The sequence below is a fragment of the Ornithodoros turicata genome, unplaced genomic scaffold (assembly GCF_037126465.1).
Source record: "Ornithodoros turicata isolate Travis unplaced genomic scaffold, ASM3712646v1 ctg00000746.1, whole genome shotgun sequence".
NCBI lineage: Eukaryota > Metazoa > Arthropoda > Arachnida > Ixodida > Argasidae > Ornithodoros > Ornithodoros turicata.
Window position 1 is genome coordinate 1,023,980 of NW_026999400.1, and position 23,932 is coordinate 1,047,911.

At 46.0% G+C, this 23,932-nt stretch overlaps 1 protein-coding gene across 3 annotated transcripts in view; it reads left to right on the forward strand.

Annotated features, from left to right (window-relative positions):
- Positions 1-23,932, forward strand: part of LOC135374723 (interferon alpha-inducible protein 27-like protein 2) — a 115,941-nt gene that overhangs the window by 27,299 nt on the left and 64,710 nt on the right. Inside the window, exons 2-3 of one of the 3 annotated variants that reach the window (XR_010417093.1) lie at positions 1,012-1,068; positions 1,473-1,952. The exons of 1 other annotated variant lie outside the window; for it this stretch is intronic. Coding sequence is in view for 1 of the 2 variants with exons in the window: in XM_064607646.1 (XP_064463716.1) it covers positions 17,203-17,230 (28 nt within the window). In the remaining variant the exon portion in view is untranslated. Of the gene's footprint in view, positions 1-1,011; positions 1,069-1,472; positions 1,953-10,379; positions 10,492-17,173; positions 17,231-23,932 lie in introns of those variants that run through there. One more of the 3 variants, XM_064607646.1, reaches the window with a different exon arrangement.

Sequence of the window (23,932 nt, forward strand, 5' to 3'; positions counted from 1 at the left end):
CGCTTGAAGCCTTCGTGATGCGTGATGTGGTTCCACCGAGCAGTGCTCCAACGAAGCATCTGTATTCTCTTGGTGGTATATTCATGACCAGAAGTCGTGGCGGTATAGTGAACAATAAATTTAAGAATGCATTGGTTCTGAAGCAACGGATCTTATAAGTTTCTCCTCCTTTTGCAAGTCCATAAATGGGAACAAAAGTGCTCACGGTAATCCAGAAGATGTGGGTTCGAATCCTACAGCTGGCTAACCTTTTCAGTGACTTTCTTCTTTCATTGCTCACGCAAGTTCATTTCAAATTACTCCGCGAGGGACGTTAAATACGGGGTGCCGTGTGATGAGCTTTCATCGCACGTTAAAGAACCCTCATGTGGGCAAAAGCAATCCACAGACCGACCGCTGTGGCGTCGCTCATGATCTCAGTTGTCTCGCGACGTAAACACCCAATTATTTATTTCATTTCAAATTACGAACTGTATTCATTTCGAAGTGGGCGTTACAACTCAAAATTTCTATTCAGTTACCGTAAGAAATTACAATAAAAGTCGTAACGAACTCTCTTCGCTCGGCACCACCCTGTCACCACCACTTCACTTCGCGCACCGGAATTACCGCCCAGATGAAAAACGTTTGGTATTACAAGTGGCCCACGGACCAGTCTAACGAAAATGTGTTTTGCAAGTGGAACTGTTTCATAAACCATTTGCAATTGACGATAGACCAAAAGTCAGAGGACGTCACATGTATTCACACACACACATTCGCTTAATAGAAGGAAACAACTTAATATGACGTTTCGGTGGCCAAAACGAAACGATGATCGAAACATCATATTAAATTGTTTCGCCCTCTTATGTTAAGCCAGTCTGAGTACTCCCCATGCACTTGCAATTGCAAACGTTTTGCACCTGGGGTAATAAAATAAAAATGCGTCGAACAGTAGCCACGGTTATGCCGTTTTATTTCATACTTTGCAAGATGCATGAGGCGGATATTGTGGACTGTCTCTTTCAGTGTCATCGCGGTACTGTTGCTGAACAGTCATGAAGCTCGTGGTTGCAGCTGCTGCGGGTAAGAGTTCACGAACTAGACATCTAACTAATGAAGACTAGAACTAATCTGTGCCTGATAGAATCACATTAGTTTTGCATGCTCACGTGTGAAATAACTTATCGCTTATCGCTCCATTTGTTACTGTGTGTTGCAAGTTCACTTCAAGTCTTTAGTGTGCTGCAATTGGTTGGTTGCTCTGTGTACTGTATGTAAGAGCCTCCTTCCATTAAATGTCTGCTAGTTGCGAGTCTGCAGGTCTCCTGTCGTGTTTTGTTTTAACTCAGTTGTCCGCGTCCCTGGCTGCAGTTCCACCCTGGTATGCTCTTACACATGTTTTGTAAATGAGTGCATATAGGTGAGCTTGCAAAGGACCGGTGAGCTGCGAGTCAAGTGTTTTACATGTCTCATGTCGTATCTTGCAGTTAAAGCCGGCCTGACAGTACTGGCTGCACCACTTGCCCTAGGAGCTCTAGGATTCTCCGCAGCAGGAGTAGGAGCAGATTCCGTTGCGGCTGCATGGCAAAGCTCCATCGGAGTAGTGGCTAAAGCAAGCGTGGTTTCGCTCCTTCAGAGCTGTGGAGTAGTGGGTACAGCAATGAAAGCAGCAGGCTTCGGCTCAAGGGAAAAGGAAACCGATGAAAGTGAAGAGAGCGAGGAAAAGTGCGAGGAAGAGTGCGAGGAAAAGTGCAAAAAAGCGGTTTAAAGCATGTGTGGTCTGTAGCCTTTGTTTTTTTTTTTTTTTTTATGATGGACTGACCTGTAACCACATAAGTCACAGGTCGCTGTCCGAACGCTACTGTGTACTGCAGTAAAGGCAGATAAATCTTGAGTAGACAAGATGGGAGGTCAAACAGAAACCTTCTATTTTTTTTTTTTTTCATATTGATTTGCATAAGTGGTGGACATGACTACCCCCCCCCCAATGTTTCAAGGTCACGGGTCCCAACCCAGCCGAGGAGACCAGCACACGACCTCGGTATACCGAGTGTTTCAGTTAAATCCCCGGGCTAAATAATTCGCGAACGGGTGCACCAATCCACCAGCTTTCTTTTTTACAAGTATCTGTCCGATACCACCTACAAGCTGCACACCGTGTGGATTAGTGGGAGGCGCTCATTATTAAGATAAAAATGCAAATGAGTTAAGTAAAAAAGCGTAACTTCTAAAGCAGGGCGCTGTCGGCATTAAAATGGGTACTACCCCTTTTGGGACCTTCAGTGGACACCTTTTAGAGAAAAATCTGCCACCGAAGCGGGTCATTTGTTGCAGTAATTAATTAGTTTTGGTTTACGTATTTTTGTCGCGGCTTGTCGCTGCGAAGCGCAAAAGGACGCTCTTTCACTCCCTTATCCATCAATGAATTACGTCCTTACACCAATGAATTACACCAATGAAATACGCCCTTTTGCGCTTCGCCGCGACCAGCCGCAAAAACCGTTTCGAGTCAGAGGACAGCTCACAGTCGTGACCAGGGGCGGATCTAGGATTTTTCCGAGGGGGGGGGGGGGTCCGCTATGGGCAAGTGTCCGGTGCATGCTGGGATCGGTCCACTGAACCCTACGTTTAAGTCTGGAATTGAGGGGGCGTCCGGACCCCTGGACCCCCCCCCCCCCCCTAGATCCGCGCCTGATCGTGACCAATGCTCTGCATCAATATGCCGTCGGCAACCGGTTGACGACTGGACAACAATAGAGCACGGCGAGGGAGGTGGTTCACCCGTGACGGCGCATGACGCGATTCGGGTTAGGCTCCTCCTAATGGCCAGTCTCTTATAACTCTCTTTATAAACGGCTCTGGGTAAACATAGCATCGTGTGTCGAAGATTTCCGGCGCACGTCAAAAGAGCCCCACGTGGTCGAAGTTATCCGCAGTCCTACCCTGCGGCACGTGTAGCACGTCGCCACACAAATAGGCTGATCCACCTTACGTGTAAATTTACTCCTAATTTGTTACACGGTACAGCGATCGCGTCTGACTGGATACTGTTATGGCTTCGCGAAGCGAGATGGGCTGTTACACGAAGGCAACTAGCACATACATAAACCTCTGTGAAGAAGTTCTGGCCCAATGTTGGTATTCAGACTGTTTCAGTCTAAAGTCCGTTTGAGACCTTTCAGGGCGTCAGCTCCCGCGCCACTTTGATACCAATACCCGTATGATCATCAGAAGTCCCAATTTTCCGCGGAACAAATATTATATGCCGTGCTATATGTCGGAAATTTTGGCGTTCTTCCGCGTGGAGAGTTCGACGTAGTAATGGTCGTAGGTATGCATAATGACCCCCCCCCCCCCCCCCCCCCGTCGCAAACATCTCTGGGCGAACTGCAACAGTGAAACGCTATTCATATTGTATGTGTCCAGCAATAACCCAGGCAGCGCAACATCTGTGCTCAATATTGGTGCAATACTGTCGATACCGGCCCAGGATTGGACCAGTATTGTGCCAGGTTGTTGCGCTGCTTGGGAATACACGTTTTATCTTTCTTCTGACTACCTCACCTTCGCGCATATTCCGCTACTTTCGTTTCGTACCATCAACTGGCACACGTCGCACACCCAGCGCAAAACGCTATCCTGCTTCCGTGGTGCTCAGCGAAACTAGTCTGTATAAGTAAAACTGGAACCGCATGGTGTGTATGTCAGCGCGGGAAACGCGCCCTATAGGGACATTGCTCTGCTGCGCCACAGGAAGAAGCTAAATAAAATTTCTAGAAGCGTGTGCACCACTCCTTTAAATTGCAATGTGCCGGTGGTCGCACCTCTGGCACCAAAGCGTATAGAGTAATCGAAAGTACATTGCTCTGCTGTGCTTGTAGAAGTTATAATTCCGCAAAGTGTGTGCAGCGTCGCTTTAAATTACAGCATGCACCATACAGTGGTTGCGCCACTGGCACCAAAGTGGTGAACAGTAGTAATACAACCTCTAAAAACGTGTGCACCGCCCCTTTAAACTGCAAAATACAGTGGTTACGCAACTGCCGCTGTAGTGTGGTAAACAGCAATTCAAATTACATTGCTCCGCTGTGCTTCTGGTATAGGAGATAAAATTCCTAAGAGCGTGTGCACCGCCCCTTTAAACCGCAGTATGCAACATGCAGTGGTTGTACCATTGGCGTAAAAGCGTAAATAGCACGAAGTGGGCAGTGTTCAGGGAAATGATGTTGTAGAGGGCCAAATGTTGGCAGCAATGTCAGCAGTAGGGCATGATGATTGATGCGAGCCTGTCTGGAGACGCTGACTGTCTGCAGCAGCGTTTCTTAAAAGCCAGAACGAAGATCAGAGTATAGACGAGGCATGTGAACAAGCAAGAGCGTAAAGGTATGTATGATACGATAGTCATTCGATTGCCCACGTGAATGGGCGGCGCGAATGGAAGCCATTTAGTCTTGTCCAACAAAGGCGAAGAGCACCCACAGGCCACGAACAATATTGCAGAAAACGTAGTCTTGGGAATGGGCAGTGCAACAATTCAACATGCACAAACTTAAGGCGTAGGTTAGCGGTTGGGAACCTTTGCAATCCTATACGGGCCACATTTCATTCCCCCCCCCCTCCCCTCGCCGATCTTTTCCGGGGGCCGCAGAACATATTTGAAACCATTTCAAAGTAAATCTAAATTAGCCTGCAGCAACTATTAAGCTGTCGAACAAACTGCAAACTATTACTTTTTAAGCGTAGTGTGCTGAAAGCTCGCATTTTCTATGGCTTATTGCATTCACAAAGTTCTGGTAAGAGAGCTCCGGAATGCACTGAGCATAGCGCGCGCTCTTGCTTGAGGAATTCGTTTTCCGTGCCTCGCCCTCTGCCAAGACAACCCACTCTCAGATAACCTCTGCTCAAGCCCCCCATAACCATCAACAACTCCTAAGCGCACGAATTTTTGTCGCGCGCTTGGTCTGCACTGAGCCGGAACAGCATGCGGCCCGCGGTTTCTAGCCCCCAATTCGAGCCATTCTAAACTTGTGAAACGGCGTATTGCTCACCTCTGTCTCCGTAACGCACTTAACAAATCGTGTCCACACCGTATGGCTGATAGTTTTACTAATCAAGTAGAGAGGTTCCGCATTGGAGGTTATCCGAACAACCTGTTCGGTCTGCAAGGGGTTGCTCAGGCAGCTCAAAACCTGTGATGACAGCCAGAACCAGGCAAGAAAGGGCACGTAATCGTCATACCATGTATACATGTGGTGTCCAATAATTTTAAGAAAAGGAACGACTAATGTTGAAGTAGTAGTTTCTGCTCCCAAACAAACCTGAGACAGCTGTGCGGGAGGTAACGCATTAAAAAACAACAACTCACAGGAGGTGCAAGAAGAACCAGTCACAAACAGATGTATAGGATGGTCTCTCATTCTGATCTCCCGCTTTTGCTCGAAATCCCCTAATTAAAGAGTTCAGTAATGAATTTTATGTAATTAGTCATCTTGTAGTTGCATTCTTCAGGGGATGTCAACTTGGCCGTAGACGCAACTGCCAAAACGGCATCTATTTTGCGCTGCTAGCTTTTTTTAAATAAAAATTCTCTAACGAATAAAAATAAACACCCTGTATGTAGAGTGCAAATTCCTCTCCCATGTGGTAAACGCAGTATATAGGGCAGGAGGAGGGGGAGGAGGAGTGTCGTTGGGAGGAACCCGAGAGGTCTGCCTGCCTGATTAGGCGGCATGTTTCTCGGGAAGGGAAAGGTGGTGGAGAGGAGGAGAGGAAAGGGTGAAGTGGAAGACCGAGCGGAGTCCGCTCGGGGGGAGGATAGCTGCGTCCATGGGCCGACTTCAGGGGAACTGTGCCGGCATACGCCTATTACACATCTGAGGGAAACCCAGGAAAAACCCCAGACGGCACAGCCGGCCCGCGGATTCGAACCGCGGACCTCCCAGTCTCCAAGCGCACGCGTTACCGCTGCGCCACCGCTGCGCCACCGGAGCTGGTTATATAGGGCAGACAGGGAGTTACATACATACATACATAGGTATATAGTTCTCCGATTTACCATACGCATTAGATACCATACGCTGTACTGCTATTCGATAAGATCGGTTGGCACCCGCAAGTGTTACAGCGTTGAGCCAACCAACCTCCCCGTTTGTTCTTTACGTTATGATGCTCGCGTTATCTGTCATCAATGCAACTCCCTGTATATAGGGCAGACAGGGAGTTGCATTGATGACAGATAACGCGAGCATCATAACGTAAAGAACAAAAGGGGGAGGTTGGTTGGCTCAACACTGTAACACTTGCGGGTGCCAACCGATCTTATCGAATAGCAGTACAGCGTATGGTATCTAATGCGTATGGTAAATCGGAGAACTATATACCTATGGGTACTTGCAAAGGGGAAACAGATACCATACGCTGGATTTTAGGAAAAAAGATCCAAAGGGAAAAAACATCCATAGCGAAAGAAGATCCACTGGTGGATCTTCTTTCCCTATGGATCTTTTTGCCGCATGGATCTTCTTTCTCGCTTGGATCTTCTTTCCTTATGGATGTTTCTTCCGTGTGGATCTTTATTCCCTCTGTCACGTGACCACGTTGAAACTTCTTTGTGTTGTACAGTTGCAGTTCGCATTGCGACATGGCTCCTTGCGTACATGCTTTCCTCCTAAGAAGTAATGTACTCCCTATCCACGGCATGGTTTGCATTCGCCTCTGTCTCCAGCCAACCCAGCGAATCAGCTACGAGCTCTTCAAGCCCCCATCACATTTTTAAAAGCAACAGGGCTCCTGCGTGAGCTCTGAACATTCATCATCATTCTCCATTCCCCCTCAAGCAATGGAATAGGTTGCCGCCTCAGCATCCGCTACATCGTCGTCACTTAAGCATTCCGAGTTGGGTTCTTCATTTTCCGGTTTTATGATTTTTCAAATTATTGAGGGGTGCTATCTACAACCGAGAATTCGGGGAGAAATCGGGCGCCGTGATCTCTGTTTGATATGTCACCAGGGAGGTTTCGGGTGAAACGGAAGGCATATGAAGCAAGCCGCTGCTGTGACACGGGGACGAGAAACAAGAATATTTATATTTCCGGCTGGGAACTAGGGTCGTGAATGACCGCGGTATTGAAACACTTGCCCGAGCTCCACAAAAGCTCGTCTCTTTGACTCCTGCAGGAGGGGATTATAAATAGAGGACAAATAGGCTGTCACAAATGGCTGTCTTTGCTGATATTATTATTTACTTTTCCGACAGTTTACAGAGAACGACACGTTGAAGGACCACAAGAATTTCGGTTAGATATCGGGTTTACCCGAATTCTTGAAAACTTGTTCGGGACGGAACTATCGTGAAAAATCGGGTTTAACCCGAAAAACGAAGTACCCTAAGCACCCGTTGTTATTGTTGTTGCTTACTGTATTTCATGAATTCTTCACAATCAATATTTTTAGAATAAGCAAAAAATAATAAGTAAAAACATATCCTTAATATGTAAACTGCAAAGAAGATGTTATAAAAATCGGTCGCCACCAAATACCACCAACAAGCAGTCTGCTGGTCCCCTATCCGAATGACAGTCAGTTCAGTCGAAGCGATTGCGATCACCCGGTACTTCTCCTGGTACTTCGAGAGTTTCTGAATCGAAAATGCTATCATCAAAGACGTATGGGGTCAATTCAAGAATACCGGGCCTCGAATCACGAACATGGTAGAAGACTGACACAACGGCCTACTGAGTCGAATCGACAGGCGGTACCCCAGTTTGGCAGAGCTGGTGCGGTGGCTTCGAACCTCGCAGCATGCCACTCAGAGTCGGATGCATGCTCTGAGGCTTGATCGGTTGATCCCCTCGCCATAGGAAAACCACAGTGCCCAAGCGTGCTTCGGAGGAACAGGCTGTTGCTTTCCGAGATGGACAGATTAGTAACGTATGTAGCAGAGCACGTCCCCACGTTTCCTGATGTTGTGAACTACTTGGACTCAATTATTGATATCGGCGTGCAAGTTAGGGATATTTTGAAATGACCTTTTTGGCTGTCGGAATGCAATGACACCTTGCTGCAAAACGAGAGACTGCTCAATTCGTGTCCGAATAGTGGTGATTCACAACGGAGCCTTTTCTTCTCTTAGGATGAGGAAGCTGGGGACAAATGCAAAACTCTAATGTGCGCGGCTCCAAATTCTTGCGAATCTGACAGGAGGCATATATGCATATACGGCCTGACATGTTTTTGTTATAGCGGGGTGGGGGGAGGGAGAGGGGGGGAGGAATAGGGTTATATATTTCCTCAGTAACTCGGGTGTAATCGTGTTCAGCTGGATCTGATTCACCCCAGTTCTGGTGGAATCTAATTGAAGCAGGTGCAATTCCTCGGATTCCTGTGCATAATACACGTTATACGCACCAGTAGACACAGCACATTCCGCAGTGTCTTTGTTTCGCGTTGGCGGTTTGGTGTGTTGGACAGGTCGCGCCCTTCAAGCGAGTGGGATTCGACGGGCGGATTCCCACAAGTTCTGTGGTCATGGTTCCCTGATCCTGCGGTCTTCGTGGAAATATCGGGTTAAACTTAATACAAACTGGCCTATGATACGATGGCCCGCTGATTAATCGATCCGATATACACATTCACGCGCTTCCTCACTTGGATTCCCTTTCCCTATTGACTTTTTTTGCCGCGTGGATCTTCTTTCCCTGTGGATGTTTCTTCCGCGTGGATCTTCTTTCTCGTTTGGATCTTTTTTTCCATCTGTCACGTGACCCCGTTGGATGTTCTTTCCCGATGGATCTTTTTTTCCCGTTGGATCTTTCTTCCACGAGCGTAGTTCTCCTACTTGATTACAATACACTCCCGGCGTCTTGTTTTCTCTTTATGCCTTTTGAAACGCCATGGGAGATAGAGAAACAAACAAAGTGGAGAAACCGACAACGAAATGGACGTGTGTGGTGACGGTGGCCGAGGTAAAAAGAAAGAAGAAGAAGAAGAAAAAAAAAAAAAAGAGGCAGGTCTCCATCAGACTATCTCGGATGGATATCCACAGGACTGAATTTTCTGTCTGGGCAGGAGAAAGGGTGTACTGCGTAAAAGTCCTGGAACAACATAGAAGCACATAATAGACTATAGTATAATATATCTTCAGGACCGACTCGACGAAGTCTTCAATGCTTTCATTATTAATAATGTACTATAATAATGTGCCATAATGTGCAATGTGTAATAATAATATTATATAATGTGTAATAACGTATTATAATAATTTTAATAAGCGTCACGTTAACCAAAGCTAGAAGACGTTATGTAGACGGGATGGAGGACGTCTTCTAAACAAAACAAAACAAAAACAAAAAAGAAATCTTGCCAACAGCTTTTTGAGACGTTTACGAGTTGTTTTGTGCTACTAAGGAACGTACTGATAGCTTTGACGCTCTACAACACTTGTCAGGTAAATTTATTGCAGAGTCCTGTGAAACCAAACTTCAGTGAGAGAATGTGTTGACTGGAAGCATGACCACGTTTGAATTCCATTAAAATCTTCGGCGAACCGGTTCAATCGAAAGACTGGGAGGGACTGGGAGGTGGACCGTTCGAATCGTACCACTGGCTGTACTGCCTGAGATTTTCCTTGAGTTATCCAAAGACTTCCCAGACGAATGTTGGCACAGTTCCCCTTGAAGTCGGCCCAGGACGCATACTAAACCCCATGTCCCCCACTCCTTCCTGCTGTCCTCTCTCCATCTGTCCACATCTATAGGTTGCTCATAGCAACAGCTGCTTCGCGGCGCTAACAGTGAACTTAAAAAAAGTTTAATGCCTTTGCGGTAAGTTTCTCTCGGTACAAGTTCGCAGCGAGTTTTAAATTTGGTCGTGTTTCACCGTCAGTGATGAGTCAATTCGATGCAAATGACTCGGAGAAAACTTTAGTTATGTTTCACCAGTTTGCCTGCACTTTGAATCTTATCCATTCCATAAACATCTCCTGAAAGTGAGTAGGCGACCGCCGAATATGGTGCCCCACCAAGACGACAGCTTCACAGATTACACCATAGATGGCGACTGCGCTTCCGCTGCGCTGTAGCACAGTAAGCACAGTGCACATGGTGAACGAGCAACCATTCAAAGAATCGTCGGTATAGCCTGGTGAATTGGTGAGCGGATGTTTTCACCCTTCGGTTCATTCGAGTGCCTCGAGGGACGAATTATTCACGAACGACATATTTCGCACTGACTGGAACGAGTGGAACAGACAGGTGAGCGCACTGATCTCTATCTATAAAGCCTTTTACAATCGAGATCAGTGGGTGAGCGTCTGCTCTGCTCTCGGGAGAGAGCGGTGAAAGGGAGAAAGCATAGTCGCATAGTGGTGCGCAGTAAAGAGCAGAAAGTATTTGCGCATAGTTTCGTTTTTGCAGTCTGCTGCCTGGGCCGGGCGCCGGGCTACCACCACACGGCGTGAGCAGCGTGAGCGTCACTCACTTGGGTCGTCAGCTGCCGTTTATAACGCTGGTAAGCAGTTTCTGCTGTATCCTAATCCATCGGTACTTAAAACGTGTACATTTGCATGCGTGCGAGACCATTGTGTATCTTGAGGAAGAGAGACAGCGTTAACTGGGGGTATCCTCAAAACACTCTAAATCCGTGATATAAGTTGAAAATCCCACATTGGCACAACGCCGGCACTCAAGTGGACCTATGGTCAACAGATGTAGACTAACCTAGGTCTCATTACAGTCACTATATAGTCCCACATAACTATAAACTATCACCAATATATAGCGAATGTCGATACGTTTTGTGTTGCTGCACTGCTAAGCCTAAGGGCCGCGTCCCATAGCTTTATGCGAGCAGCAGCGGTGCGGCTGCAGCAACATGGCAGCAGAGCAGCTGCCACAGCTGCTTTCTGCTGCTGCTGCTGCTCTGCTGCTGGAGGCGTCCCATAGCTTCGTTTTGAATTAGCGGCAGCAGCGTATTGGCCAATACACAAAGCGTATTGGCAACCGTGGCATTGTTTACAAGAGATAAACTGATGTTCTGAGGCTGGAACAACATAGAGGGGACAGATCGTTGTTTACATTTCGCACATTCCTAAGGCGTACGCAGCGGCTAAGCCTTTTAGTACACACACCTAGGAACGCAATCCTAGATGAAAGGCGTTTGTGTGAGAGTTATATTGTGGATTTGGAGCTCATAAGTGAACTTTGAGATGAGTGTGGTGGTGGTGGTCTGAGCCTCGTATTACCTGATTGACCCTTCGTTGATGTGTAGTTAGTTTCATGACAAGGTTCGTCCAACTGCTGTGCAGAACAGTCCTTGCTATGTTGTGTGGAGATTCTTCTACGGGATTTTGTCGTATAAATATTGCCTCGTTACTATACTATTTTGATTTACGGTGACTGTCAAATGCGTACGTTGCTCTTAGTGAGATAAAATTGTCTAACGAAAACAAAGGCCCCTTCTGCTAGTACTCACTGCTTTCTGCCTGTTTTCACAAGGAATGGGTTCATTATCTATCTCTAACGAACCTTTTTTTGTTGTCTGAACGTTGTCTATCTCCATAAAACCCTTTTCAAGGGCCAGTTTCATTTACCACCACCTAGCAAGGTCTTGGAATACCGACCACAAGAAATTTGTTCGGTTTGGTTTTCACACGGCATGGACGTGAAAGTAATTTGCTTGTACGTTATCAGGTCACGCGTCTTGAAGTACTTTCCAGAAAACAAGCGAACATGTAGCTACAACTGGTACATAACATATGTATCACGTAGGTTCGGTCGAACACTTTATTGAACTATATGAACTGAATTATGTCCTGAAAGCGCACTTCACGCAGTCCCAATGATTGAACACTCTCTCCAAACTACTGGCAATCACCAGCGTATCCAGGTCTTCAGAATCAAATCACAGAACAACCAGAAACAAACCTTCTGCCGTCACTCACTGCCCTGCTAACCCTGAACACCGTCGAACGAAAACAATACCAACCAGCCTCCTGATTGGCTTTCGAGACCGGCTGCTCAGGCTGCAGAGCAACAGGGCAGCACAGCAACCAAAAATTCGGATACGGGAGAGCAGGGAATTCCTGCAACTCGGCAGCGCTGCTGCTCTCGCCCAGTGCTATGGGACCGCTCGTGTCGCTGCAGCTCTGCTGTTCCGCTGCTGTTGCTCTGCTGCTGCTGCTCAAATCGAGGCTATGGGACCCCGCCTTAACGCGTTGCAAAGCATAACTTTGCTAAAATGTACATTTTATTCAAAAGCGACTACGGCAGACACCGAAAAAACGCGAAACTAGCACGTTCGTCAGTGATATCCTATTTTGAACCATGGTCATTCTTAGGCTTCGCAGTATAAGTTTTGATTGCATTTGATATTACTTTGATATTGGTTTCAGCATTGTGGACGCTGTAATTCATGACTTTGGACGCTTAATTCGTTAAATAATCCCAACGCTGCAATGTACTGTAATTAATTACTCTCGCAATAACATGTTTTGTAATTGTAACTGTATTTGACTCACTCTTCAAGTAATGCGTAGTGTACGGGGTACTTTTGGAACTAAGAGTACTTTCTATGCCAGGCAGCCAGTGTTTCAACAAGACAGGCTCAGCGAGGAGGTCGCGCAACGACAAGGATTCAACACCATTCTGCGTAACAAAAGGAAGAAGAAAAAAAAACTCGTGGTAGCGGACTCCGAGGACTAACAAACGACCTGGTTCATTAAATAGAACAGCCATTCTTACTAGCATCTATTATTTTATTTATTTATTTATTTTCCTTACTTCTTTTTGTGACGTCGGTTCCTAGCCCATGGGACTCCCTCTTAGTAGATTAGTTTTTTCAAATCACACTCACAAGCGTTGTCTGGGACGAAAGCGTATCGCAACAATGGTCAATACTAGCACCATTCCTTTTCCTGGTGTACATAAATGACTTACCAACGCAGCTCGCATGCAGAACCGTACTATACGCGGATGACACTACCCTATTTATCTCTGGACCAACCATTAACGAAGTATATTCCGGAGCTAATGACGTCATGCAACACTTATCGTCATGGCTAATCTTAAACAAACTAGTAGCAAACTTCGATAAAACCACATACGTATTATTTAGACCAAAAAAACAAACGCTTAACCACAGACAACCTCAGCTTACACTTTTTCAATACCACACTAAAACAAGTCGAACGTACAAAATTTCTAGGTATCATCATTGACGAAAAGCTCTCCTGGCACAATCACATTAATTCTCTCTGCATAAGCACCTACCAATCCATTAGTCTCCTCTTCAAACTACGCAGATGCCTTCCTCTAAGGTCACTTATAACAATATATAACTCATTTATTCCCTCTCGCTTAGCATATTGTGCAGCTGTATACGGCATTACATATAAATCTTCACTCCACCCCCTTCAAATAGCGCAAAACACTGCCATACGCACCATTCTACATATGAAGCGCACTGACAGTGTCACATCTGTATACACAGCATTAAATATAATCCCATTGGAAAAACTCATCAATTTCCGTGCTCTACTTCTAGCCCACAAAAAACTCCACCAGAGGATAACAATTTCAGACATCAAACTCACATACAAACAACCCACCAAGATAACGCGAACATCATCGCAAAACGCTTTGACCGTTACTACGTGCAGTACTAATTACGGTGTATTCACATTTGCTCACTACTCCTCTACACTCTGGAACTCGTTGCCCTCAAACATGACAAACTTATCAACCTTCCTGTTCTTCAAACGAGTATTATATCGTTATATCCTAACTAACGTATAGAACACTATGCTACACTCATTTTACATGCTACACTCTTTTTGACCGTTAAATGCTGTTTAGCGCCATTTAACATTGGACTTTCCTTTTTTTTTTCTACTGACTGGTTTGTGCATTTATGTATATATTTATGTATCTTGTCTTTTATCTGTTCATAAATTACATATAAGTGAGAGCCATATGTTTACGAGGCATATGTATATAGGATATATCACTCTGTACACAGTATATTTCCTAATGTAATAATTTAACTATTACTACTATATATACTGCACGGTAATATGTATTTCACTGTATATCTATTGTTGATGTTTTTTCTTTCTTGAAGGATTGACCTACCTAACATATATATTCACCATATAGAGCTGCTAACAAAACAAGATAATAACTCGAGGTCCCAGAACTAGCATTACCTATGGGACCTCTTTCTGTACAAACTCACCCAAACTTTGTACCCCTCAACGAGTCAAATAACGTAAAAATATCGTGGCTGAAACTAATCCTCTCCGACAGGGCCACGTCAACCAACCCGCTTATTGTGGGGATAGGTGCTAGCAGGCATGTAGGTATTTGGAGTATCGTACTCCAAATACTGTATCTTAAATACTTTTGCTGGTATTTAAGTATCTTACTCAGTACTTTTACAGGAAGGTATTTGGTACTCTATTTAAAATACTTTTTTGTTTTTCGTATTTGCTACTCAATACTCCTATTACTTTTGTCCTTCCTTTCGGGGAGTATGCAGACTGGTTTGATTTTCATGGGGCCATTGGCAAATATTGAACTTTCAATACCTCAGCTTGCCAACCACGCGCCACGGGGAAGAGGGGCGAACAGGGCTCGCTAGCAACTTGCTTGTAACAATTCTAGAAAACAGCTAGTGGGCCGAGGCAAACTAGGGTGACAAAGAGGAAACCAGGAGGTAAACTAAGGGTTATAAAGAAAGGTCATCGCCCCAGGAACATTTTGCCATTGAGTTCAGCTTGCTTCTGAGAAGGTCGGCCACGCAATTCCTGAGGATTGATGCGGATCTTCAGTGCGTAGTCCGTGGACGGCTTTTCTCGGTACCATCTCTATACATAAGTGTCTTCGTGAGGAGGATGACACCGCGAATGGAGCAGATAATTGGCATGTTCTCGGGGTCACAAGGAATCCATTTTATGGAGTTTTGTTCTTTTTGCTGGGTGGCCGCCTTTCTTCTGACCCTTTATTCTACCTTCATTTCCCCTTAAGAGCGGATAAAGCCTACGGCTAATTTCAAAACCTAAATCTTTGCATTTAATTCTGACTCTAGTACTTTGGATGTATCTTAAATACTGTTTGAAGTATTTACTACTCTACTCTAAATACATACATTTTATGAGTATTTAGACTGTATTTTAATTACTTTACGACCGCGGTATTTGGTATCTTATTTCAAATACGTTTTTCGAGTATCCTCTACATGCCTGGGTGCGAGGAGGTGTACGATGCGCAGCTGTCGATTTCATGTAATCGTGACTACTGCCTGTGCACCGAGATCGGAAGGCTTGTGGCATGCAAAAAGCGGGGGGGGGGGGGGGGGATGCGTTCGCAATGTGATATCTCATATTTTTGATGGGCCGCGGGATATAGCAGAATTTGGGACGCACTTTTGTATGCGATTTCGGATACAAGCTCACGTTAATTGTTGGATCTTGTTCACAGTGTCCGCAATTTCTACTGTTTCACGAAAGATTCCAAACCCTAGAATATCCTGGCTGCAACGCGTCAGCAACAGATACCGGGGTTGCGTTCACACGGGTCAATTTTCTGCACCAGCTCCAACCAACGCCTTATGACCATGCCGTCTACGCGTTTATGCGTACCAACTCGGTGACCCCACCCACAAACAACCTTGCAGCAATCTCAGTGCATAGGTTCAAATCTAACTGCTGATGCCTTCTTTTTAAAAAAAAAAACTGCCATTATTTAAGCCTAAGTCAGTTTATTTCGCCACTGATTCGGAGCAACTCGAGTTGGTCGTGGTTGGTGGTGTCGGCCGACTCGGACCAACTCCAAATTTCGTTATAGTTAGTGGAGACAGATGGCGCGTGGAACGGGGGGGGGGGGGGGTCGAGCGTCTTTGATTCGCATTGGCGGATATGGTTGGCTGGTATCGCTACCACCGAAGAAGGTAGCGAGCGAATGATCTCATCACATGTTCTATCGCGCATCCCAGGTTCATGTCAAGTCGTATCCATGTTGGAGTGACATGTATTAAATACGCAATTAGAGCTGCAGCTTCTACAGTGGAAGGCCACAAGTCATCTGATGAGAAGGCTACTGAAAGTTTTACATTTCAGTGTGGCGAACACTAAAACTGGTCCACCATGAGAGAAATGCTAATCTGAAAGGTACCCGTCATCCCGCTTGAAGCCTTCGTGAAGCGTGATGTGGTTCCACCGAGCAGTGCTCCAACGAAGCATCTGTATTCTCTTGGTGGTATATACATGACCAGAAGTCGTGGCGGTATAGTGAACAATAAATTTAAGAATGCATTGGTTCTGAAGCAACGGATCTTATAAGTTTCTCCTCCCTTTGCAAGTCCATAAATGGGAACAAAAGTGCTCACGGTAATCCAGAAGATGTGGGTTCGAATCCTACAGCTGGCTAACCTTTTCAGTGACTTTCTTCTTTCATTGCTCACGCAAGTTCATTTCAAATTACTCCGCGAGGGACGTTAAATACGGGGTGCCGTGTGATGAGCTTTCATCGCACGTTAAAGAACCCTCAGGTGGGCAAAAGCAATCCACAGACCGACCGCTGTGGCGTCGCCCATGATCTCAGTTGTCTCGCGACGTAAACACCCAATTATTTATTTCATTTCAAATTACGAACTGTATTCATTTTGAAGTGGGCGTTACAACTCAAAATTTCTATTCAGTTACCGTACGAAATTCCAATAAAAGTCGTAACGAACTCTCTTCGCTCGGCACCACCCTGTCACCACCGCTTCACTTCGCGCACCGGAATTACCGCCCAGATGAAAAACGTTTCGTATTACAAGTGGCCCACGGATCAGTCTAACGAAAATGTGTTTTGCAAGTGGAACTGTTTCATAAACCATTTGCAATTGACGATAGACCAAAAGTCAGAGGACGTCACATATATTCACACACACACACATTCGCTTAATAGAAGGAAACAACTTAATATGACGTTTCGGTGGCCAAAACGAAACGATGATCGAAACATCATATTAAATTGTTTCGCCCTCTTATGTTAAGCCAGTCTGAGTACTCCCCATGCACTTGCAATTGCAAACGTTTTGCACCTGGGGTAATAAAATAAAAATGCGTCGAACAGTAGCCACGGTTATGCCGTTTTATTTCATACTTTGCAAGATGCATGAGGAGGATATTGTGGACTGTCTCTTTCAGTGTCATCGCGGTACTGTTGCTGAACAGTCATGAAGCACGTGGCTGCAGCTGCTGCGGGTAAGAGTTCACGAACTAGACATCTAACTAATGAAGACTAGAACTAATCTGTGCCTGATAGAATCACATTAGTTTTGCATGCTCACGTGTGAAATAACTTATCGCTTATCGCTCCATTTGTTACTATGTGTTGCAAGTTCACTTCAAGTCTTTACTGTGTTGCAATTGGTTGGTTGCTCTGTGTACTGTATGTAAGAGCCTCCTTCCATTAAATGTCTGCTAGTTGCGAGTGTGCAGGTCTCCTGTCGTGTTTTGTTTTAACTCAGTTGTCCGCGTCCCTGGCTGCAGTTCCACCCAGGTATGCTCTTACACATGTTTTGTAAATGAGTGCATATAGGTGAGCTTGCAAAGGACCGGTGAGCTGCAAGTCAAGTGTTTTACATGTCTCATGTCGTATCTTGCAGTTGGAGCCGGCCTGACACTACTGGCTGCACCACTTGCCATAGGAGCTCTAGGATTCTCCGCATCAGGAGTAGGAGCAGGTTCTGTTGCGGCTGCGTGGCAGAGCTCCATCGGACTAGTGGCTAAAGACAGCGTGTTTTCGTGCCTGCAGAGCTTTGGAGCAGCTGGGATGCCAGCATCTGTCAAAGTTGTAGTTGGTGCAGTGGGTGGTGCAGTGGGTGGAGCAGTGGGTGCAGCAATGAAAGCAGCAGGCTTCGGTTCAGGGGAAAAGGAAACCGATGAAAGTGAAGAGAGCGATGAAAAGTGCGAGGAAAAGTGCAAAAAAGCGGTTTAAGGCATGCTAGGTCTGTAGCCTTTGTTTTTTTTATTTTTTTTTATGATGGACTGACCTGTAACCACATAAGTCACAGGTCGCTGTCCGAACGCTACTGTGTACTGCAGTAAAGGCAGATAAATCTTGAGTAGACAAGATGGGAGGTCAAACCGAAACCTTCTATTTACTTTCAGATTGATTTGCATAAGTGGTGGACATGACTACCCCCCAATGTTTCAAGGTCACGGGTCCCAACCCAGCCGAGGAGACCAGCACACGACCTCGGTATACCGGGTGTTTCAGTTAAATCCCCGGGCTAAATAATTCGCGAACGGGTGCACCAAGACCAATCCACGAGCTTTCTTTTTTACAAGTATCTGTCCGATACCACCTAGGTACAAGCTGCACACCGTGTGGATTAGTGGGAGGCGCTCATTATTAAGATAAAAATGCAAATAAGTTAAGTAAAAAAGCGTAACTTCTAAAGCAGGGCGCTGTCGGCATTAAAATGGGTACTACCCCTTTTGGGACCTTCAGTGGACACCTTCACCGCGACCAGCCGCAAAAAAAAAATACGTAAACCGAAACCAATTAATTACTGCAACAAATGACCCGCTTCGGTGGCAGATTTTTCTCTAAAAGGTTTCCACTGAAGGTCCCAAAAGGGGTAGTACCCATTTTAATGCCGACAGCGCCCTGCTTTAGAAGTTACGCTTTTTAACGAAACTCATTTGCATTTTTATTTTAATAATGAGCGCCTCCCACTCATTCACACGGTATGCAGCTTGTACGTGGTATCGGACAGATACTTGTAAAAAAGAAAGCTCGTGGATTGGTGCACCCGTTCGCGAATTATTTAGCCCGGGGATTTAACTGAAACACCCTGTATAGCTCAGTGGGTAATCTGTTGGCTTGCTGAGCCCAAGATCGCGAGTTCGATCCCAGCCGAGGACGGTAGATATGTGCGGGTGGTAAACACAGCCGTATATAGGGTGTTTTCACATGACGTCAAACGACCGCGTTTGGCCGCCATGGTGGTGGTGACTTTTTCGGCGCAGCTGCCGAGATTATCCAGCACAGGGTATCGAACCGAAACGTTTTTCGTTCCGGTTACATCATAAACGATCCGGTACAGGTTCTGCTCCGGAGCAAAAAAATAACGGTTCATACCGGTTTTTAACCGGTTCCGCTTCTGCTGGAAATATTCATCCCCGTAAAAAAAAAAAATGTTACAAAATGTAAACCCGTTTTTTCCGCATACATGGTATTTAATATTAATAAACAGCTGTTAAATTGGTGGCTCCCGGTTCCTGTAGGTTAGTGTCTGTTCAAATGGGCTTTCTCCTTTCTTGAAGCACATGCTACAAACGGACTTGTTTGTCGTGATGTCATACGTAAAGTACTTTCTTTCTTTGCTGGATTGGAGCGATCGCGTCCTATCTGAATGTCTGTTGATACTGTCTAGCCAGCAAGCACCACCGCACCAGTACGACGCAAATGGAACACCTTCACTCACAAACGCGCTCGATGGCTCCGTTTTATTTTCTTCGTGTCCTGTCCACAAAAGAGTTGCCATTTCGCACGGGCTTGCCCTCGCGTATACGTAAATGTATTCAACTTAGCTGCTCTCAAACAAGGGACGCGTTGCGCGACATTACCGTTAAAGAAGCCGCTACGCAGCCCCCTTGGGTCGCTGTTTAGTTGAGGAGAGTTTGCGGGGATCAAATTAAAATGAACACTACGGCACATTGCTAGAGAGTCACATGTACCTCTAAGTCTGTGTGCGTGCGCGAACGATAAACCATTACAAAGGGAGCCTAAGGGTCATAGTATACCGACATACATTCCGCCGTAACCGTAACTCTCGTATAGTATCCATGACATGACTTCAGAGCACACGACGTCTGTTTCATTCGCCTATCCGTATTCCAAACTGACGAAGTTTTTTCTTGGACCGAAAACCGTTAAATATATTTTCCGGTTTCCCTCCTGAGCGAAAAAAAAACGTATACGGTTTCGATTCCGTTCCGGTTCGCACCAAAATAGCGGGTTTTTTTTTTTTCGGTTCCGGTTTTCGGTTCGCTCCAACACCCTGATCCAGCATTTGCTCGAAAACGAAGCCTTGAATGGTGTTTTGAAATCTGGTCGCGTCCGTACCTTTCTTTTATCCCGAGGGCACTTCGACATTGTCGTTCTTACATTTTCTTTTATGAAAACTATGGTTGTCGCATCGAAAATGCCGTGTTTATGTCTGACGTGTCAGAGGACAGCTCACAGTCGTGACCAGGGGCGGATCTAGGATTTTTCCGAGGGGGGGGGGGGGTCCGCTATGGGCAAGTGTCCGGTGCATGCTGGGATCGGTCCACTGAACCCTACGTTTAAGTCTGGAATTGAGGGGGCGTCCGGACCCCTGGACCCCCCCCCCCCCCCCCCTTAGATCCGCGCCTGATCGTGACCAATGCTCTGCATCAATATGCCGTCGGCAACCGGTTGACGACTGGACAACAATAGAGCACGGCGAGGGAGGTGGTTCAGCCGTGACGGCGCATGACGCCATTCGAGTTAGGCTCCTCCTAATGGCCACTCTCTTATAACTCTTTATAAACGGCTCTGGGTAAACATAGCATCGTGTGTCGAAGATTTCCGGCGCACGTCAAAAGAGCCCCACGTGGTCGAAGTTATCCGCAGTCCTATCCTGCGGCACGTGTAGCACGTCGCCACACAAATAGGCTGATCCACCTTACGTGTAAATTTACTCCTAATTTGTTACACGGTACAGCGATCGCGTCTGACTGGAGGCTGTTATGACTTCGCGAAGCGAGATGGGCTGTTACACGAAGGCAACTAGCACGTGCATAAACCTCTGTGAAGATATAAGTTCTGGCCCAATGTTGGTATTCAGACCGTTTCAGTCTAAGTCCGTTTGAGGCCTTTCAGGGCGTAAGCTCCCGCGCCACTTTGATACCAAGACCCGTATGATCATCAGAAGACCCAATTTTCCGCGGAACAAATCTATATGCCGTGCTATATATCGTAAATTTTGGCGTTCTTCCGCGTGGAGTGTTCGACGTAGTAATGGTCGTAGGTCCGCATAATGAGCCCCCCCCCCCCCCCCGTCGCAAACATCTCTGGGCGAACTGCAACGGTGAAACGCTATTCATATTGTATGTGTCCAGCAATAACCCAGGCAGCGCAACATCTTTGCCCAATATTGGTGCAATACTGTCGATACCGGCCCAGGATTGGACCAGTAGTGTGCCAGGTTGTTGCGCTGCTTGGGAATACACGTTTTATCCTTCTTTTGACTACCTCACCTTCGCGCATATTCCGCTACTTTCGTTTCGTACCATCAACTGGCACACGTCGCACACCCAGCGCAAAACGCTATCCTGCTTCCGTGGTGCTCAGCCAAACGAGTCTGTATAAGTAAAGCTGGAACCGCATGGTGTGTATGTCAGCGCGGGAAACGCGCCCTATAGGGACATTGCTCTGCTGCGCCACAGGAAGAAGCTAAATAAAATTTCTAGAAGCGTGTGCACCACTCCTTTAAATTGCAATGTGCCGGTGGTCGCACCTCTGGCACCAAAGCGTATAGAGTAATCGAAAGTACATTGCTCTGCTGTGCTTGTAGAAGTTATAATTCCGCAAAGTGTGTGCAGCGTCGCTTTAAATTACAGCATGCACCATACAGTGGTTGCGCCACTGGCACCAAAGTGGTGAACAGTAGTAATACAACCTCTAAAAACGTGTGCACCGCCCCTTTAAACTGCAAAATACAGTGGTTACGCAACTGGCGCTGTAGTGTGGTAACAGCAATTCAAATTACATTGCTCCGCTGTGCTTCTGGTATAGGAGATAAAATTCCTAAGAGCGTGTGCACCGCCCCTTTAAACCGCAGTATGCAACATGCAGTGGCTGTACCATTGGCGTAAAAGCGTAAATAGCACGAAGTGGGCAGTGTTCAGGGAAATGCTGTTGTAGAGGGCCAAATGTTGGCAGCAATGTCAGCAGTAGGGCATGATGATGGTTGCGAGCCTGTCTGGAGACGCTGACTGTCCGCGGCAGGGTTTCTTAAAAGCCAGAACGAGGATCAGAGTCCAGATGAGGCATGGGAACAAGCGAGAGTGTAAAGGTATGTATGATATGATAGTCATTCGATTGCCCACATGGACGGGCGGCGCGAATGGAAGCCATTTAGTCTTGTCCAACAAAGGCGAAGAGCACCCACAGGCCACGAACAATATTGCGGAAAACGTAGTCGGGGGAATGGGCAGTGCAACAATTCAACATGCACAAACTTAAGGCGTATGTTAGCGGTTGGGAACCTTTGCAATCCTATACGGGCCACATTTCATTCTCCCCCCCCCCCCCCCTCCCCTCGCCGATCTTTTCCGGGGGCCGCAGAACATATTTGAAACCATTTCAAAGTAAATCTAAATTAGCCTGCAGCAACTATTAAGCTGTCGAACAAACTGCAAACTATTACTTTGTAAGCGTAGTGTACTGAAACCTCGCATTTTCCATTGCTTGTTGCATTCACAAAGTTGTGGTAAGAGAGCTCCGGAAAGGCAGCATAGCGCGCGCTCTTGCTTGAGGAATTCGTTTTCCGTGCCTCGCCCTCCGCAAAGACAACCCACTCTCGGATAACCTCTGCTCAAGCCCCCCATAACCATCAACAACTCCTAAGCGCACGAATTTTTGTCGCGCGCTTGGTCTGCACTGAGCCGCAACAGCATGGGGCCCGCGGATTCCAGCCCCTATTCTAGCCAGACTTGTACACGTTACTAAAAAAAAAGTAATTGATTACCGTTACCTTCTACGAAAAAGTAATTTTTTACCGTTACAAATTACTTGCCGGAAAAAGTAATGAAGTAACGCCTTGAAAAGTAACGCGTTACTTTGCCAATTACTTTCGATAGCTGAGGCCACGGCGACAAGTCATTGCAGATCGTCGACATCGTTGTGATATCGACAGTATTCCGCACAAGACTGACAGGGGCTCATGGTCACAAGAGTGGCACTAGGTTATCGGGGTCGAGAGTTCTGTAACAAATGTGTCGAGAGGTTGAGAGTTTTGAGAGTTCTGTGAGAGAAAAGTCCTAAAGATAAGACAGCTGCCTTGCACCGAACTTGCAGAGGGCAGTTGGTTTTGTCTTCTCGCGGCGGTGAATCATCCCAATATATGTGTGTGTGCATCGTCCCGAACAATGTGAATTTCCAAGTAATCGATTACTTGGTAATTGATTACTGAAAATCGTAATTGAATTACTCAAAAAATTACTGAGCCCCAAAAGTAATCGATTACGTTACAAATTACTCAAAAAAGTAATTGATTACTAGTAACGCAATTACCCGTTACGTACAAGTCTGATTCTAGCCATTCTAAACTTGGAGAAGCCGACACTGAAGATTTTTGTTTAAGTTTAATTTGTACAAGCTTTCGCGTGGAGGTCCACGCTTCCTCAGGTACAAAGTGAAGTGGTGACACACATAAGTATATATAGTATAGACATATACACTGCTGTACAAAGAAAGGGAAGAGGAAAGGAGATATGGTGCCACATGTCTGTGTACAATGAATAGCTGGGCAGACGGATAGGTGACCTCTAACCGTTTAAGAACAGTAAAAGGTGTTGTTGTGAACAAAAAGGCTCGCCAACCCAGTTTCGCGGAAGGGGGGTCAGGAGTATGGGAAACGAGTGGCCCAGAATAGACAAAAGGGAAGGTTATGGATTATCTAAGGGAGTACCAGACGATGACTGAAAGTGGGGATTCAAGAATTGTGCACAAATAAATATAGATATATAGCTACTAAATTTACATAAGCGGATATAACGAGCCAGGACTAAGATTCAGACCATTTGGTGTGAGACACTTGAATTGCGAAATTAAGTAGGACTCTCTATTCTTACGTTTAATGTCGGTGCGGAACCCAGATTCTAGCAATATAATTTTCAAATCAGTTTCAAAATCGTGATTAGGTTGAT